Below are 17,927 nucleotides of genomic sequence, written 5' to 3'. Positions count from 1 at the left end.
CCCCACCACCCATCCCTGCTGGGCCACCAAAAGCCACCACGTAGCAAACAGGAACGTGGCTCTGAGCTGAGATAAATATCATCCAGCAACAAACTTGTAGCAAAATCAACTGGCTCTGGTCCACGAGCACTTCAGTGTGGTGCTCAGGAGGAGCTGGGGAGAAGGCAGGAGGGAATGTCCCGGTCAGTGGCAGGTGGTGGTGGCTGTCACCAGCTCCAGGACACAGCAGGAGTAATGGAGAGACTACTCCACATGCTCTGGGGAGAGAGTGAGGAACAACAGCTCTGTGTGAAATACAGGGACGTGTTCCTGTTGTGACAACGTCACAGCACACACGGCTCATGAGCCAGGAACAAGGTGATGGACTCTGTGTACTCCTCTCCTATTTAAAATTGCTCCTTCTTTGATTAAAGCCTCATTCCCAAACAACACACCAGTTCAGCTTCAGAGAGGAGTAATCTCCTTTTTTCCCCTCCCAAAAATCTCCAGGGAGCACTCTTCCAAGAGCTTACTCCAGAGGAGAAGAGGCATCCCAAGGGCAGATGCTCCTTGTCCCGCTCCACGCTGCAGAGGAGCTCAGTGGAACAGGGGTGGAGCTCTTGAAGGAGCTGTGGGAAGCACTGGTGCATTGCTCACTGGTTCTAAAGGCATCTGAGACCATATGCACCAACATGGATCCTTTCACTGCCTCAAGCACAGAAGCACGATGGAGATCATGACTGTTCCTTGCTAAACAGGCAAAAAATTACCCATTTTTAGCCCGTTTCATGAAGGCACTTACTCTTCTGTACAAACTGAGCCCTTCTCCCAAAAGGTCAGGCAGGCACAATGCCAGCACAGGCTCCACAAAGCAAGAAATTCTGGTTAAAAGGTACCAGAAAAGAGGGCTCAGAGAAGGGCCAAGCAGCCTCAGCCATCCTGATGCAAGAGGGAAAATGCTGATGATCCACGCCCAGAGCCTTGGAGGAATAAGCAAGGGCATTTTCAGAGGATTTTTGACTATAGAACTGTATCCAACTTGCAACAAAGCTGTCACACGACCTGTGGATGCCTCACTGGGGACTCTGGTTCATACAGACCAAAGTGGATTCCACATCAACCTGCTCAGTCCTCCCCAGAGCACGTGACTGACCCGGCAACAACCACATCAAAAGTCAATAAAGGAGAAGTGAACGTTCACCTCTGCCTTTGCCACCAGCTGTGACTCAACAAGGTGCCGTCACTCGGAACGAGCTGGTACAGTCACCGTGTTCCTTTCCACAGGCAGGTTGGCAGAATTACAGCCAGAATACCTGTGTTTAGGGTTTATTTCCTTGTACAACGCGTTCTTCTTGCGAGGGGGTGTGTTTGCACCCAGCAGCTGATCAGACATTCACGATAAGTCAGGATCTGCTCAAACCAGAGACTTGGAGAGACACAACGGGAAAGGTGAGGGACAACCCTCGGTGATGCACAGGGCTCCAGAGGATGGGTGACCTCAGGGAATGCTCTCTCACCACACCTTCCAGCTTTCCAGAGGTAATCTCGAAGCCAGGAGTGTGTGCCAGGCAATGGAAAACTGGCTTCTTCCCGTCAGGGCTCACAGCGACAGTGTCAAGCTAGAAATCATTAGCAACCATTTGGCCTGAGAACATTTTGTACCACTTCCAGCTTGCTTCCCAAAATCAAACAGAACCATACTCGCTCACTCCCAGTCATCCTCACTGTCAGGCTTTGCACCAGCCATAACCAACCTTTCCAGCTCCAAGACAAACACACTCAGGACCAGAAGGGACAGTATCCTTCTGAGGAAGGGAGGGGACCTGCCATCCTCACAGCCCTCACTGTTCCGGGCTTTGAATCTCCACTCTGGAAGTGTTCACAACCTCTTCCTCTGCCTAGAACCATCCTGAGCTTGAACAGCTCTTCTCCCTCCCCAAAGTCAAGAGGATCCTTGTTAGATAAACCTGAAGAAGGCAAAGAGAGAGAAAGCCCTGGCTTAACACCAGCTTTCAGAGGGAGCATGACTAAGTGCCACAGAGAATTAATTAACAAGCCTCTAATTGTATCCAGAGCCTTTGAATGAAATACCAATATTTTTATTGAATCAGCTGCTTGAAAGCATTGGCTGTTCCGTGTTACAAGGGAGGTATCACACGTGGAACAGTTTTTGGCAGCATTACAGTCAACAGAACCCTTCCAGGATGCACAGGAACATAAAACCCAAACTCAGGTGTGTGATGGGGTTACCCTGACAAGCCCAACATATCATTAACTTCTAGTCCAGGTAAATACAACAGCACAGAAACAACAGGAAGATGATGTGAAAGAAGCAGTTTAATGTCCATTGCATATGGTGGTTATAACTAATCCACTCTGTATCTAAAATTCTGTCACATGAAGATCCTGCTGCAGCCAAACAGCCAAACGACATTTGCCTTTCCCTGCAGCCCAAAAAACTAGTTCCCAACCCCCCAAAAAAACAGGTCGTATTTTCTAAGAGATACAACACAGCTGCAGGATTTTTTCTGGGCAGGTTTCCCCCTTCCATGTCCTCGACACCACCATTCCTGCTGCAGGCAGCAACCTGCCACAAAACAAGGTGTAACGATGGCAGGACTCTGAGATGACCCTGCACCCCCTCGAAAGCAAGCAGGGGTCCTGGCTGTGTCCATCACACAGCCCTGAGGATGTCACAGCCAGCAAGTCCTGGGACACACGCAGGACTCGAACCTCTGGGCAAAAAGTCTTTGTACCTGTGAGTGAGGGGACCCAAAATGCTGCTCTGTAAATCCTCCAGCCTGCCTGGTAAAGCCCTAGCAGAATAGAAACTTAGAATAATTCATAAGTAAATAAACACCGTAAGGGGAAAAAGCATCGCAATTTCCCTGATGACTCATTTAGTGAGAAGTAAAACTCTTCAAACAAGTTAAATCTGGCCAATTTCAAAAGCCATCCCCATACAAGGTGGATCACGGGCCCACCAGTGGCACTGAGAACTCTCCAAGCTTTCAGGACAATTCCCTTTGGAAAACAGACACCCACTAGGCCGTGTCATCCCAGGTCTCTCCCAGGCGAGAGCCACTGCCATTCTAAGGAGTTAAAGGGGGTTGTCATGCGGGAATTTGCCATCCTATGTTCCACCAGACCCAGTTTTGTTCCGTGTCCTCATCGAGCTCGCTTCCCCTTCACCAGCAGCAGCTGCCGCGCTCGCCACTGACCGACAACCTGCTCCAGCCGCATTCCCAGCGAATTCCCAGCGTGGGGAGCAGAGCCTTGTGCACCCCCAGTGACGCCCCAGCACCACGGGGGACCCCAGGGCTGCGCCGGGCGGGCACGGGCAGAGGGACGGGCACTGCTGACCCCGAGTCGGGGGCACGGGGCCCTCCCGCCCCTCACGCCGACCCGCACCGGGCACACGCGGCCCCGTCCCACCGCTCCGGCCCACGGAGCTCCATCCACGGCCTCGCCGCCGGGGAGGTCCCGCAGGGCCCGGGGCAGAGTCAGAGCCGGAGCCGGAGCCATCCCCGGCCGGTGACAGCCGCTCCCGCAGCCCCTTCCGCGGCCGTCCCGCCCGGCCCGGCCCCCATCCCCGGCCCCCGCGGCCCTCACCGGACTTGGGCGGGTAGCGATAGGCCGAGTTGGCCTGGATGTCGATGTCCTCCACGCCCGCGATGCGGCGGCTGAGCAGGGAGCCCATGGCGGCCGCAGCGCGGGGGCGCAGAGCGGCGGCACCGGGGGCGGCACCGGGACCCGCACCGGGACCCGCACCGGGACCCGCACCCACGGCGGCGGCGCGGGGCACGCCGGGACTGCGAGTCCAACCGCGCCCGGACTACAGCTCCCGGCAGGCACCGCGCCGGAGGGACCAACCGCGGGGGGGGACGAACCGCGGAACGTACCAAGGGCGTGCCCCGCTGGGAGGGGGCCCTAAGGAGGCACCGGGATGGGAGGGGAGGGGATGGAATGGGACGGGATGCAAAGGAGAGGGGAGGGGATGAGGAAGGGATGGGGAGGGGATGGGGTGGGATGAGAAGGGGCTGAGGATGGGCTGGGGGTGGGAATGGGGGTGGGAATGGGATGGGATGGGATAGGGATGGGAATGGGGGTGAGAATGGGGGTGAGATGGGAACAGGAGTGGGCCTGGGGATGAGCACAGGGCACCCTGGATGGGGATGGGCACAGAGAATACCAGGGACACACCTGGGATGGGGAAGCCCTTGGGAGCTTGGCCAGGGATGCACAGGGAGGATGCTCAAGGACACATTCTGTACAGGGATGCACAGGGAAGATGGATGCTCAGGGAGCTTGCACAGGGATACACGGGGGGATGCCCATGGGAGATGCCCAGGGACACATCCTGCACATGGAGGATGCCCAGGGAGACACACCTTGCAGAGGGATGCCCAGGGACACACCCTGCGCAGGGATACACAGAGTGTCCGTACTGGGATGGAGGTGTGCATGGAGCCTGCAGATCCTGTGGGCCAGCTGGGGTAGCCATGTTCCTCCTGGGAAATTTGGCATGGGAATCCGTTATCCAGGCCAGTTCCCAGAGGTGGGACCTGCTCCTGGCTGAAGCTCAAAGCCAGCAGGAGAAGAGGCGATTGGCGTCCCAAGCTGCAAGACCTTGTGACATTCCCATGGGGAAACCTCTCCTGTGTTCCTCCTCTCACAGATAATCCATGCAGGAAAGAAAACAGAGGTGTCTGAGGCTTGGATGTGAGAGCAGGGGATGACTGGGCTGACACACCATCCCGGAGGATGGCATGGAGGAAGAGGCACAAAAGAGCCACCAATGTCCCAACACTGAGTCCTGTCCCCTGTGGCACTGGGGAGCAGGGATAAGCTCAGCTTGTGAAGACAGGCACCTTCCTGCACAGGTTCTGCAAAGAACTGGGGACCCAAATTCTAAATCCCAGGGAGACGTGAAGGAGCAGGGATGGTACATGTGAAATGTCTTCAACTGGCCTCAGGACCAAGGGAATAGGAGAGGGCTGGGACACAGGAAGAGGGGACAGGTCAGGGAGCAGAGCCTGCCAGCACGGGAGCATTTTGTGATAGCGAGTGAGCAGGCGGTGGGTGGAATTTGCTGGCTGTAAACACAAACTAAAACACACCCAGTGGGAATAAGCAAACAACCCTGAAGGGAAACGTGCTTCCAGACAGTTATTACCCTTGCAGCTGCTGTGGCCACCCCGAGTATGGCCAGTACAAGGAGCCATACGGGGCACAGGATGTCAGGGGAATGGGCACTGGTGGTGAGCACAGAGCAGGACCAGACCTCACTCTGCTGCATCCTGTTGTGCAGTAGGGTTGGCAAGGACAGGGAAAAGCACGGAATTAGCAACCAGTCCTGCTGGCCAGTCATGAAAGCTGGGTACCTCGCACCTGGTACAGGGGAGCCTTGGCAGTAACTGTGCTGGGGTGCTGCCTGCTGTGTCCCCCAGGATCCTGCTGGCACCCAGAGCGACAGCGCCTCTTGCTCAACCAGCCTCTCCCTGCAAGGGTTTCTCGTGACAGAAGTTGCACAGAGAGGGAGGGGAGGGATGGAGTGAAGGGTGGAGTCTGCTGACCCACATGGTGACATTCAGCCTGTGTGTGCTGGCCTGGAGCTGTCTGGCTGCTCTGTGCCTGCACAGCCACCAGTGATGCTCCTCGGGGATGGGAACAAGCCCCCTGGCAGCAGTGGGGTGACAGGAACAGCTTGTGTGCCACCAGCAGCCCCAACCCAGAAGGGTGAATCCATAACCCCCCACGGCCTCACTCTGCAGCTTATCTGGGGCTCAGTGCTGGAGCAGATCTGGCACAGCAAGGACCTCCATCTCCCCATGCCATGCTGGGGTCTGTTTGCCAGCTGGCAGCCAGCTGGCCACGAGCCTGGGGGCAAAGCTGAGTCATGTTTGCACCATGAGGCAAGGCAAGGATGGGAATTTGCACAGGGACAGAAGATGAGGGTCCTTCGCCCTTCCCTCCCACATCCTGAGCACCAAGAGCATCCTGCTCTTCCCCAGCTCAGTGAGGCATCCAAAGGGAACTGCTCCAAGGCTCTTCCCTGAGCTTTTTGGGGGACAGAATCACAGAATCTTAGAACGTTTTGGGTTGGAAGGGACCTCAAAGACCACTTAGTTCCAACCCTCAGCCCTGTTCTCTCTGCAGCTGCTCACCAGAAGCCATATGGGTGAAGCAGGGAAGCCAAGACCAGAGCCAGGTCCCGCAGCACTGGGCTGTGGGGTGTCAGCTCTGCCCGGGAAGCTGCGGCAGGAGGGTTTTGTTCGTGTGAAACCTCCACCAGCGGGAAGGTCCCTCCCGGGCCACTCCGAGAAAGCCCTAGGGCCCCGAGGGCGTTGCTACCATCTGGGAGGGCAGGGGCTTTCACTGGAGAATATCCCCCGCGGGGCCCTGCTCTGTGAGATGTGTGTGAGAGACAACGACAATAGCAGCGCTGTACCAGGGCCGGGCCAGCCCTTCCGCCCCAAATCCCGGAGCGAGCGGAGCTGAAGGGCAGCACCTCCACAGCCGCAGCTCCTTTGCCCCAGCCCGGCCCACGGGCACACACAAAGGCAGGATATTGCACCACTGCCTCCTCTGTCCCTCGCAGGGGCCACTGCCAGCAGCAGGGGGAAGGAGAGAGGGAGTCTTGGGGCCGGGAGCGGGGATGTCCTCTCAGACCTCTCCTGGAGTCCCGCAGCACCACGGGTGGGTCCTGTGGGATGGAGGAGCAGCAGCCCCCCAGCCCGGGGTGCTGTGGCAGCTGCAAGAAGCAGCAATAGCTCCACAAACCCTGGTGATGCCACCTCAGTGGGTTTTGCACCTTCAACTCTTGGGTCCCCGAGACTGTATTTGTCCTTGCTTTGGTGCTGCCAGCCCCAGGTTCTGCCTGCTCCATGCTGAGGATGGAGAGGGAGGAAGGCCATGAAGGTGGGAGGCCCTCCAGGATAGAAGGATGAAAAGACTTCCACAAGGTACAAGGTAGCCTGAGACTCCAGGTGCCATCATGCTGTGGGGTGAGAGTGGTCAAGCTGGGGAGGACCAGGGTGAAACTGGGCCAGGGCTCCTTCCCCTGGGACCCTGCAGAGCCCCGGGGGGGGGGAGGAGACCTCAGCTCCTGCACTGCCTTCCAGCTCAGCAAAATCCATCCAGGAAAAGGTGAGCCTGGAGACACTCTCCAGTACAACCTGGAGAAGAGCAGGAGGATAGAGGAGGGATCCTTCAAACCTTTCCACAGAGCCTGGTGAGGAAGCAGAGGGGCCGGAGGGACACCCACCCTTGCACTGCCACAGGTTTCTCCAGCCACCACCACCTGCCCTTGAGGAGTCTCCTTGGACATCTCTGCTACAAGCACACTTGTGTAAACAGGGAAATCTGTTTCCCTGCAAACCTCCCAGTCACCGGAGCAGCTCATCCAAAGTCCAGCTGCTCAGGGGTTTATTACCCAGCGAAGCAAATTGCTTCGTATCAGTTGTCCCCTGCCCAGAGCTGTCACTCGCTTTGTTTGTCAGGTATAACAAGGTTCAGGAGCCCTGGAGACTACACGCAGTTCTTCCTCACCAGGAGTGGTGAGCCCATGAACTTTGCCTCCCTAAACACTGCCCTGCTCCAAAGGGCTTCCAACCCTCTCCCAGAAGCCCTGCTGGGCCAGGCCCAGCCTTTCTCCCTTCAAACACCCAACTGCAAGGTTTCTAAAAGTTTCTGGTTCTTTCTGATTAAAATAATCCTTCAGATTTGTTTTTCCAGCTGTATTTACACCGTGCTGGCTACAGATCTCCCCTTGCTGCTTCTCTCTGGGGGTTGTCTCCTTGGAAAAAATGACCTGTCACCTCTTGCTGTGTCCCACTGCCACCACTGTACAGCTGAGCTCTCACTTGGATTTAGGCAGTGACACACACAGGCGGAGGAGGAAAACCCCTCGGCCCCAGAATTCTCCAATTCTCCAAGCCCTGGAGTGCTCTGGTTACTAAAGGACACGTGGAAGATGGTGACCAGCTTTGGACAATACCAGAGCAATTCCTGCCTGGCCAGTGGAGGCTGGAAAGCCTGAGCTTCAGCGGTTTAATCCTCACGACTCAGAAACACCTGTGGCCAGAGGTGTCGGTGAACAAACCCCTCGTGGTGAGGATAAACCCCTCCAAACCGCAGGAGACGGCCTCAGGAAACACGGAGGGGGTTGGAGGTCTTAAGGAGTCTTGCGAAGCCAGCGCTTCCCTGTGTGTCTTCCCTTGCTCTTCCCTGGCTTTCCTCCCCACAGCCGCGTGTCTGTGCCTGCTGATCCCTAGCAACACCATTGTCCGCCCGCCAGGGCCCCGAGCTTTCATCTGCCGCGGCAACTCCGCGCTCTCAAAGGAGCCTTTCACGGGGCCGGGAGCCCCCCGGCACCTTCCAGAACCTTCTCCGGCTGCCGCCTCTCACTTCCAAGAATCAGTGGGGTGCACGGACACGCTGCGGCTGAGGGAAAAACGGGACCAGCAGGGGCTGGATCAGCCCCCCCGTGGTTTACTGGCGCTGCGGGAGGGCGCGGGGCCAAGGGGCCGCTGCTGCTGCTCCACCATCTCAGGCCCCGCTGGGGGCTGTGCGGAAGCTGGGAGACAAGGGGGCTCCCGGCAGAGCCGCGCAGGCTGCGGGGACATCGCGGGGGCCACACGTTACCGGTGCGGGGCAGAAGGGGCAGCACAGGGGCAGCACCGGCGGCCCCGCTCCCGCAGCCCTGCCCAGCCCGCCCGGCCCGGCCCGGCCCCGCCGCTCCCGCACGTCAACAGGAAACCGCACGCGGCCCGACTGTAAACACCGCCCGCGCCCACGTGACTGCCAGGCCCCGCCCCCCGCCTCGCGCGCGGCCCCGCCCCCGCCGCCCTCCCATTGGGCGCTGCGCCGTTGTTGACCATATACGGTCAGGTACTACGGAGCCGCGGGAGCCGATTGGCTGGCCTCGCGCGTCACTCAGCGCGCGCCGGCGGCTCGGCAAACAAAGCGGGGCCTGCCGGGAGTTGTGGTCCGCATGGGGAGAGGGCGGTGCGGTGGGAGGGGGGCGTGGACTACAAGCCCCAGGCGGCGCCGCGCGGGCCGGGCCGCGCCGGCCCCGCCCCCCGGCGGCCGTGGGCGGGGCCGGGGCGGGCGCCGTGAGTCAGTGCCCGGTAAACATTGGCGTGAGCCGCCGGCTCCGCCGTGCTGGCGGCGCCCTGAGGGCGGCGGGGGCCGCGGCCATGGACGAGCTCAAGCACCAGGTGATGATCAACCAGTTCGTGCTGGCGGCCGGCTGCGCCGCCGACCAGGCCAAGCAGCTGCTGCAAGCGGCCCACTGGCAGTTCGAGGTGAGGCCGCCGCCCCGGTGCCGGTCCCGGGCGGGGCCCCCGCGTGGGGCGGCCGCGATGGTGGGGGCGGAATTCGGGCAGCGTGGGCCCTGCGGACACGCTGCTTCTCCCCCTCTCCGCTCGCCCACGCGCGGCGGGGCCGGGCCGGGTCCCCCGTGGGCGCCACGCGGGGCGGGGGGAGCGGGGCCACGTTGCGCGGGGGGAGGCTGGGGGGGGGCAGCCCCGCCGGACCGGGGGAGCAGAACCCTCCTCCTGTCCCCCCCCGCAGCCCGCACAGACCCTCCCGTGTGGCCGTGGGCTGTAAGAGCCCCGCGCAGCCTTTCCCACGGCCCTGCCCCGGGGAGTTTTGAGTACCTCGGGCGGCCGTGGGAGAGGAGACTTTGTAGGTCAAAGCTTTTCTGGCTCCCAGACGCCTTTATTCCCCTCGCCCGCGGGCGGGATACTCCGTGACATTGACAGGGGTGAACGCCGGGCGGGGGGCGCGGGGGGGACTCTTTCGGGGCGCTCTGAGCCCCCGGAGCTGAAGTGCAAAGGAGCAAAGAGGTGTGCGGTGGCTCTCGCCGGCAAATTGCTTTCTAGACGCGATTTTTCCTCTCCTCCCGCGGCCCCGGCAGCACCCCGGGCTGGAGCTGATGGTTTTGACGCTAATGGCACCTCAGTAATTGAGGTGTCTGCGCTGCGATGCGGGAGCAGGTCTGAGCCAGGCCGGGGAGCTGGAGGCTCCGTCTGTGCCATCCCTGCGGCTGGAGCCCCTCTCCCCCCGCCCGGGTGAGCGCCGGGCTCCTCGGCGGCGTCCGGGGGCTGTTCCCTAAGGGAAGGGCTGCCGGATGGATCGTGAACGGTCTCGGGGTTCCCAGGTGCTCAGTCAGGCGTTCCGAGCCGAGCCGTGCGTGTCCGGGGAGCGCGGGGTGGGTTCGCAGGGATGTTGGGGAGGCCGAGCCGCGTTGCCCTCCACCGCGTCCCACTGCCGGGAGCACCGTGGCGTGGGATGTGCTGCATGTGTAGCGTGCTCTGGGGTTTGTTTACTAACACAGCCTGGCTGTGTGGCCCTCTGGGACAGGCGGGAGCCGCTTCCACCACCTCCGTGCGTTGTCGCAGAAGAGCTGGGGAGGGGATGACAAAAGTTTAACTTCTCTATCAAAAGGCTTTTTTTTGCAGAACTTTGCCACCGTTTGGCGAGTTGCACAAGTACAAACAGCCGTCTCCTGCCGGCTGGGCACTCACATGACTCAGAGGAAGCTGGGCTGTAAACAAACGCTGCGACGACGAGCCGTTACCATGTTCCCACTCACTTTTGGTGCAACGGTCAGATAATTCCCTTTGCAAAATGGCCGCTGGGCACGGCTCCTTCTGGGAGCCACGCTGGGGAGGGAGCACCTCCCGACCACTCCTGCCTGCTCCCACCTCTTTCCCGGGTTGCTTTTGTTATTCTGGTGCAGCACCCGTTTGCTGGCTGGTGTGTGCCTGCAGTGGGTGTGAATTGGTGGAGTTCAGGCGAGTTCAGTGGTGTAAGTTAATAGTGCCCTGCGAGCCAAAGTGCTGCTTCAGGGGCACGGCGTGAATTGGATCAGCCTGCTTGTACCTTGAGGGTGTTGATTCTGCCTGTAAGACCATCATGGGCAGAGGTGTTCTGCACAGGGGGGATGAGGGGAGCTGAGTGGCCCAGCAGCACAACAGCAGGAGTTGGGTTCTCCCAGCTCTGTGCCTCTGTCCTGGCCAGGGCACTCCTGGCACCCATCTGCCCTGCCCAGGACCTTCCCTGCCTGTGGCAGCCCCTGGGTGTCGGTCATGGGCAGGAGGGAGAGGGAGGCTGCTGTGAAACACGGACAGCTTCAGGATGCTGGTATTTTGGGACCACTTTGCTGGGCTCGTGCTGCTTTGGGGCTGCTCAGGGGCCCTTGTATGTGGAGGAGGATGCAATGGGGGCTGCAGAGGGGTTTTGCTGCATGGAGTGGGGCGAAGGAACATCATCCAGTGAGCAGGGTGGGAGATCAGGAGAACATTTGGGATACAGCCACGTTCTGTGTGGTGTGAGCTGATCGGAGCCTGTACCGAGTTCAGGGGCTTGACCAGGGAGCCGTTTGTTTTGCATCCCATCCATCCCTGGGGAATGGGGCAGCAGTGTGTGGATCACCTCTCCCACTCACTGTGACTCCATTCCTGTTTCCTGGGGACGGTGGGCAGGGGTTTTCCTGTCATGCCTGGTGTAGTTTGCAGCCCTTGCAGCACCATGAGCCCTCCCAGGGACGGCTGCTGTGGGTGCCAGCCAGAATGGCAGTGCCAGCCCAGCCCTCCAGCAGCTGGAGCAGTGCCATGACTGGTCGCAGGGGGAGGTTTACAGTTCAGAGGAAGCAGCTTGGAGTGTCTCTGGCCCCTCCAGGGTCGCAGGTGCTGGCTTTTTGGGAGAAACCAGAGAGAGCAGCAGGTACCTCCTCCATGGCTGGAACCCAGCAGGCTGCCAGGCAGAGTTTGCAGAGTCTCACATGGGGCTGAGCAGTGGATCAGGCAGAAAGGTGGTGTTCAGCTTTGTTATGTGTTCATGTCCCCTGGGGCTGCTTGGGAAGGATAAGATGAAATCTGCTTTTATAAAAGCACCCTTTCCTTCCTTTTCCTGGTGCTAAGTGTGTCTCTTCAGTGTAGTGAGCCTGTGTGTGGGGAACAAGAGAAGGCGCAGGTGTCTGGCTCTGCTCGTTGTGCCCATGGTTGGATTTCCACTTCCTCTTATGTATTTATGTCTTATGAAGCCCCTTCCTTTGTGGCTCAAGGACAGGTTGCTCCCGGGGCTTCTGGGTCCCCTGTGCTGGCAGCAGGTACAGCACACACCTTCAGCCACCCTCTCTCTGACTGGGTCACCACTCTTGGCACCCTGGCAGGGTCCCTGTGTGATCCACCTCCTGTGAAGCTCCTGGGTTTGCATCCTGGGGGGGATACAGTGGCCTGGTCACCTGCTGAGTGTGACAGGAGACAGGGGCTGAGCTGGGCTCGGGCTCCTCAAGCAGAGAAGCCTTAATTGGCTTTGCTGTTGCACCAGTCACCACAGCGCTTGTGATGCTGGCTGGAGACCAGGTGGCACAGGCAGCTTTGGTTACATATGTGTCCCTGGCACACTCCAAGGGGGTGGGAGCAGGTCCCTCGCCTGCAGGGCTGGGGCTCTGCAGGTCCTGGGTCCCTTGGGAGGTGGGCATTGTGCTGAGCAGAGGGGTTGCTCCTGCCATGCTTGGAAGGGGGCAGATGGAGGGGAGGGGACACTCTTTTAGGCAGAGGGGCCTGCACTGGTGGAGTGTTTCCTCTGCCCGGTCCCAGCTGCCATCCCAGCACTGGCAGGGATCAATGGGCAGCTCGGGGGGACAGCAGGGACCTGCTCAGCCCCTGTCTGCCAGTGGCACAGTCCAAGATATGAGGCCACTTGGAAAACAGGAGCACAGAGCAGATTTAATCAGCTTATGGTATCTGGCTGCACCCACACCTCTGCCTGTACTTCCCGTTCGCTGTTCCCCCCTTTCTTATCAGGATCTGTGGGAGCGATAGGGCCTGTGGATGTTGACATCAGACCTCACCCAGGACGAAGGGTAGCGCAGTGATGGGGGTGTCTCTGCCTCAGAAGTGTCTGTTGGACATTTCCTTGATTCTTGGACGTGTGCTGGCCTGTTCAGAGCTCTCTCTGGGCCCACAGACCCTATTTCTGCTGTATGGCCACTGTTTAGATCCGGCAGGTCCTGCCTGCGGGTGCTGAGGGCTCTGAGTTCCCAGCCTGGCTGGGTGCAGGGTTCGGGTGTGTGTTATTAAATGCAGCTATTGCAGGGAAGAGCCTTGCCAGCCCAGCTATTGCACACTCCCCCCAAGGTTTGGGAGCTGCCAGACTGTGCAGCAGGAATTGCTTCCCCCACCCAGATCTGGATCATTGTTTGCAGATACTGCTCTGGCTGCCACCTGGTCGTGCCAATAGTTTTCTGCTGTGTAGCCAGGAAACCATAAAACCCTTTGCCTTCCCAGGGCCTGCCAGCCTGGATGTTTGGGGCAGAATTAGTTTTCCATTGGATCAATGAGCTGAGCTGACTCACTGTCATTTATCCCAGCCCTGGGAATGACACAGGAGCATGTGGGCACCAGGATGAAGAGCATGTGTGGTGGTAGGACTGTGGCTGCTGCAGTTGGGTAGGGTTTGGTACAACCTCCCTCTCCTTTTTCCAGGCTTTTCTGCTTTTTTTTTTTTTTTTACCCAGCAGCTTGGGTAACCCCAGTCTCTGGCTTGTAGGAAGGGAGCAAAGTCTGGGGTGGTGTGGCAGCACCCAGCCCCAGCCCTGCTCCTCACACCCTGCCTTACAGAGCTGCAGGCCCTGGAGAGAGGGCTGAATGGGACACATGGGGGCTTTTCCTCCAACCAGAACCGAATCCAAACCAGCTCTCCAACGTTTCCATCAAGTCTGATCTGCAACTGAATCAAAACATTGTTTTCTAGCCCTGACTTGGTTAAAGCCTGGCACAGAACAGGGGTCAGCTTCACTAACATGGAATCACAGAATAGTTTGGGTTGGAAGGGACCTTGAAGATTATCTTGTTCTAACCCCCTGCTGTGGGCAGGGACACCTTCCACTAGACCATGTTGTTCCAAGCCCCATCCTGGCCTTGAACGCTCCCAGGGATGGGGCAGCCACAGCTTCCCTGGGCAACCCATGCCAGGGCCTCACCACCCTCACAGGGAAGAACTTCTCCCACTATTCCTGTATCAGTTCAGTCCTGTGCACCCCCAAAGCTCCTGATGGCTCTGCTCCTCCCAGACCTGGGCTGGGTGTCTGCCCTCCTGGCCATGCTGTTCCTCCAGCCTTCTATCCCTGCAACCCTCCTTGTTCTCTCACGTGCCTGTGGCATGTGACATTTACCAGACTGTTACTGGTTTTAACTGGAAGCCAACCAGGACAATGTCAGTCATCACCATGCCCCGCCTGCGACCGAGTTGGAAATGCTCTGGTGTGTGAGGCAGGCACTTGCTGCATCCCTGGGGGTGTCCTGGTGGGAATACAGTGACCATGATCACGTTCTGTTAAGGACACACATTTGACTGGTTCCTGCTGAGGTTGGGTTTGGTTTCCCTCCTCTCCCTGCACACAGTGATTGCAGAGCATGGCTGTGAGTTGTGAAATGCGTGCCAGGTTCTGCTCCAGCAGTAGCTGCTCCTCAGTGAGGATGGTGGTCCCAAATACACGTGGCTGTCACCTGCCCTGGTGCAAGCAGATGGCAGGCATGGGTCCCTGCCTGGGGACAGGGAGCAGCTGTGCCCAGCACCCCCCTGTGCAGGCAGGGGCTGTGGGTATGGTCAGCCCCCCAGGGCCTGTTTTTGGATCATCTGTGGGGTCTGTCAAAGCCCTGCCGCTGTGTGCAGGGATGAGGTGGGTGCCGAGTTTGCGTGCTGGTGGTAACACCATCTTCCCTTTTTTCTTCTTGCTTTCAGACTGCTCTCAGTGCTTTTTTCCAAGAAACAAACATCCCCTACAGCCACCACCATCAGATGGTAAGTGCTTTCACAGCTCCCCAGGGCACAGCACCAGCTGGCGGGCACTTCAGCCTGGTGCTGATGTCCAGCTTGCTGCTTCCCCAGCCCTAGGAGTGCAGGCAGGGAAGTCTGACCGGGCACTGCCAGAGCTGCCTGCCAAGGGAGGTTTTCCTGGAGAGCAGCTGGTGCTACACAGTGGGACAGCAGGGCTGGGAGTGCCCCCAGAGCCCTGCGGAGAGGTTGGGGCTGCATCTCCAAGAGGGACGGTCTGATGGAGGATGTTTTGGGCATGGGAGAGAGAGCGTGGAGGAGCCTGAAGCACTGACCTGTGTAAACACACACATCAGATACGTGGTGTTTCTCACCGAGCAGCAGCCACACACACAAGTCCTTGTGTGCTCCCTGGAGCGTGCAAATCCCTGGAGCCTCACCAGAGCGTGCCTCTGGAAGTGTGTAAACACAGGAGAGCATGGGTGCTGCCTGCCTCTGTGCTCTTCCAGCTGTCCCCAGACTCAGTCCCTCAGCTCTCGTGCCCCGGCAGCCTGTAATCTGCTTGGGCAGATGTGTCTTAGGGATTTACTGGCTGCTGTGGCCTCATTTGACTCTCCAGGACAATTGGGGATTTGGGGCGTGCAGAGCAAGTGCCCGGCAGGGCCAGAGCGTGCCCAGTCTCCTGTGGGGTGGGAGCTGGGCCTGAGCCTGGTGCCCACCAACCCAGAAAGCTGCAGGCCCAGGGTAGCACCAGTGGGTTGTGGAGCAGAGGAGTCCTCAAGTTGGGTGGGTACAGGAGTGGGCACAGGGGGTCCTGTCTGGGCCCTCTGACAAGAGCTCTCACCACAGCATCAGTTTAGACCCTTAAATAACAGTATGGTCAGCAGAGCGTGGGTCTGGGGGGGCTCCCTGTGCCACAGCAGTGGGGGCAGAGGGGTCTGTGTGCCCCAGTGGGAGGCAGAAGATAGAGACTCCCCCCCGCCTGACCCCGTGTCTCCTTCCCGCAGATGTGCACTCCCGCCAACACGCCGGCCACGCCGCCCAACTTCCCCGACGCCCTCACCATGTTCTCCCGCCTCAAGGCTTCTGAGAGCTTCAACAGCAGTAGCCCTGTGGCCTCCATGGCGACCTCCCCACCGCCCCCGGCCCCGCCGCTGCCCCAGCACGGGGCCTTCAACCCCGCCTGGCCCACGGCTTCTCCCCCTGGCCAGCAGCAGAGCATGTGGACTCCGGCCGCGCCGGCGCAGCCCGCGGGCTGGCCCGCCGCTGTCTCCCAGCAGGCCACCGCTGAACAGAAGGCCAACGTGACCATGGAGGCAGAGAGATGAGGCCGCGGCCAAGAGCGAACGCGGCGGGGAGGGACCCCTGCATATAAATATTTTTTTTTTTTTTTTTCCTCCCCCCCCTCTCCAAAGAGGAGAGGAACTCTGCTGCCAGGGCGTCTGGCAGCTGCCGAGACACACGAGAGAAATAGCTGCCTTGCATGGGTTTGGTTTGAAGTAGTTTTTACTTGTTCTCGAGCTGAATGGAGCTCCCCAGAGACAGCGGGAGGCTGCGTGGGACCGGTGCCGGCCTCTGCGTGGGACCCCGCCGCTGCCAGACTCTCCGGGAGGGAGCACCCCCTCCTCTCTTGGGACACCGGAGTTTGCATGCCAGTGACATTTACAGAGGAGGTCCCTTCTTCAGGGTCCCCTGGGCCACCCCACTAGGCCAAGTGGGTTGTGCCTGAGTGTTTCCCCCTATCCCTTGGCCCCGCTCGACTGGGTGGGGGCAGATACCCCATGAGGCTTGTTTTTTGTAAGGGGTGAAGAGAGCAAGGGCTGTTCCTGCTCCACCACAGCCTCCACCCTGCACACATCATCCTTGCTGGTGAGCAGGACTGGGGGACACCGGCTCTTGGGGAGGCATCTGGCCCCTCGCCCAGCCCCCAATGGGGAGCAGGGGGTGAGCCACAGTGGCCCGGCTGGGCCAGCACACCCTCCCCTCCACCCCCTGGGATGGGGTTCTCCCCAGGGCTCTTTTGCATGACACAGTGTAACCCTAGAGACTGGGATCGTTTTTAAGCCCTCTGTTCTTTTTCCCGGCGGCTGGAAGTCTCTCCGGATGCGCCGCAGCCGCTTGCAATACACGCTCTTCTGCTTTGAACCCAGTGTCTTTGCTTTGCTCCAGCAGGGGAAGGCTGCCCTGGCCCAGAGTGTTTCAGATCCCCTCTCCCAGTGGCTCTTGTGTCCGAGGTGGGGCTGGCTTGCACTTGCAGCTGCTCCAAACACCCCGTTCCAGCAGCACAGTGACACCAACTGCCTTTGGCCAAGTGCATCCAGGGCCCAGCCCCAGCAGGAGCCTGCCCAGCTCTGGCTGCAGAGACCCCCCCAGGCCAATGGCAGGGCTGTGCTGAGCCCTCGGCTCCCCGTGTGACACCCACAGGTCCTGGTGCCTTGCTGTGACCTGTCCCCTCTTTGCTAGGTCCCTCGGAGGTCGCTGTCCCTGCGGGGCCCTCTCCCAGCAAGGCTGTGCCCCTGCATCTCTGCGCTCACCAGTCAATAATTAATTTGAATCTCTTATTTGTGTTGCTAAAATAAACAGTGTAGGAGTGATGGTTTCATCCTGGCTGCCTCTTGGGACAGCCTTGGCAGAGCCTGGGAGTGAGGGCTGGAGCTGGGGCTGGCTCTTGTGAGCTTCCTTGTGTGGAGCTGTGCTGGAGCTGCTGCCTGCAGTCCTGCCCCACTGAACGGAATGGGCCAAGCTGGTGGCATCTGGAAGGAGCCAGGGCTGTGCACCTTGTGTCCCAGCTGTGGTGACCTGAGCACGTCAAGGCCAGGGTGGAGTCCTACTGGGAGTGGGGATGGTCTGTGAGGCAGGGGGTGTGCACAGAGCCCACCCAGAGGACGAAGAGAAGGGAGACAACTGCCTGTGAAACACAGGTGAAGCCACATGGAGACCTGGGTGGTGGGGAGGGGAAGCTGCATGTGACTGTTCCAGGGCCACCAGGAGCCATAGGATTAGAAAATCAAGTGCTAGAGCAGAGACCTGGACATCTGAGCAGAGAGAGCTCATGGGGACATGGCATAGCCCAAAAGTGTCAGACTCTGGTTGCTGAGTCCCCAGGGATGGCACAGGAGAGGCAACACAGGAGAGAGTGTCTCTACGGTCCCTAGTGT

The 17,927-nt window shown here is 59.4% G+C and overlaps 2 protein-coding genes across 6 annotated transcripts in view; one reads left to right on the top strand and one right to left on the bottom strand.

The window, feature by feature from the left end:
• MGRN1 (mahogunin ring finger 1) overlaps positions 1 to 3,766 on the bottom strand; it is a 53,064-nt gene extending 49,298 nt beyond the window's left edge. The window contains exon 1 of one of the 4 annotated variants that reach the window (XM_032703619.1): positions 3,592 to 3,766. In XM_032703619.1, coding sequence (XP_032559510.1) covers positions 3,592 to 3,679 — 88 coding nt within the window. In that variant the 5' untranslated portion in view covers positions 3,680 to 3,766. The remainder of the gene's footprint in view (positions 1 to 3,591) is intronic. The other 3 variants (XM_032703620.1, XM_032703622.1, XM_032703621.1) reach the window with 3 other exon arrangements.
• Positions 3,767 to 9,016: 5,250 nt separating this feature from the next.
• On the top strand, positions 9,017 to 16,914 carry UBALD1 (UBA like domain containing 1). Of its 2 annotated transcripts, none has more exons than XM_032704403.1 (3): positions 9,017 to 9,287; positions 14,737 to 14,796; positions 15,777 to 16,914. In XM_032704403.1, exons 1-3 carry the CDS (start codon positions 9,180 to 9,182, stop codon positions 16,095 to 16,097), a joined length of 489 nt encoding a protein of 162 aa, XP_032560294.1. In that variant the 5' UTR covers positions 9,017 to 9,179; the 3' UTR covers positions 16,098 to 16,914. The 2 variants fall into 2 exon arrangements, with proteins under 2 accessions (XP_032560294.1, XP_032560295.1); XM_032704404.1 differs by lacking the exon at positions 9,017 to 9,287 and adding an exon at positions 10,409 to 10,592.
• The last annotated feature ends 1,013 nt before the right edge of the window (positions 16,915 to 17,927 follow it).

The sequence above is a fragment of the Chiroxiphia lanceolata genome, chromosome 16, assembly GCF_009829145.1.
Source record: "Chiroxiphia lanceolata isolate bChiLan1 chromosome 16, bChiLan1.pri, whole genome shotgun sequence".
In the NCBI taxonomy this organism is placed as follows: Eukaryota; Metazoa; Chordata; class Aves; order Passeriformes; family Pipridae; genus Chiroxiphia; species Chiroxiphia lanceolata.
This window is presented reverse-complemented; position numbering and strand designations above follow the sequence as displayed.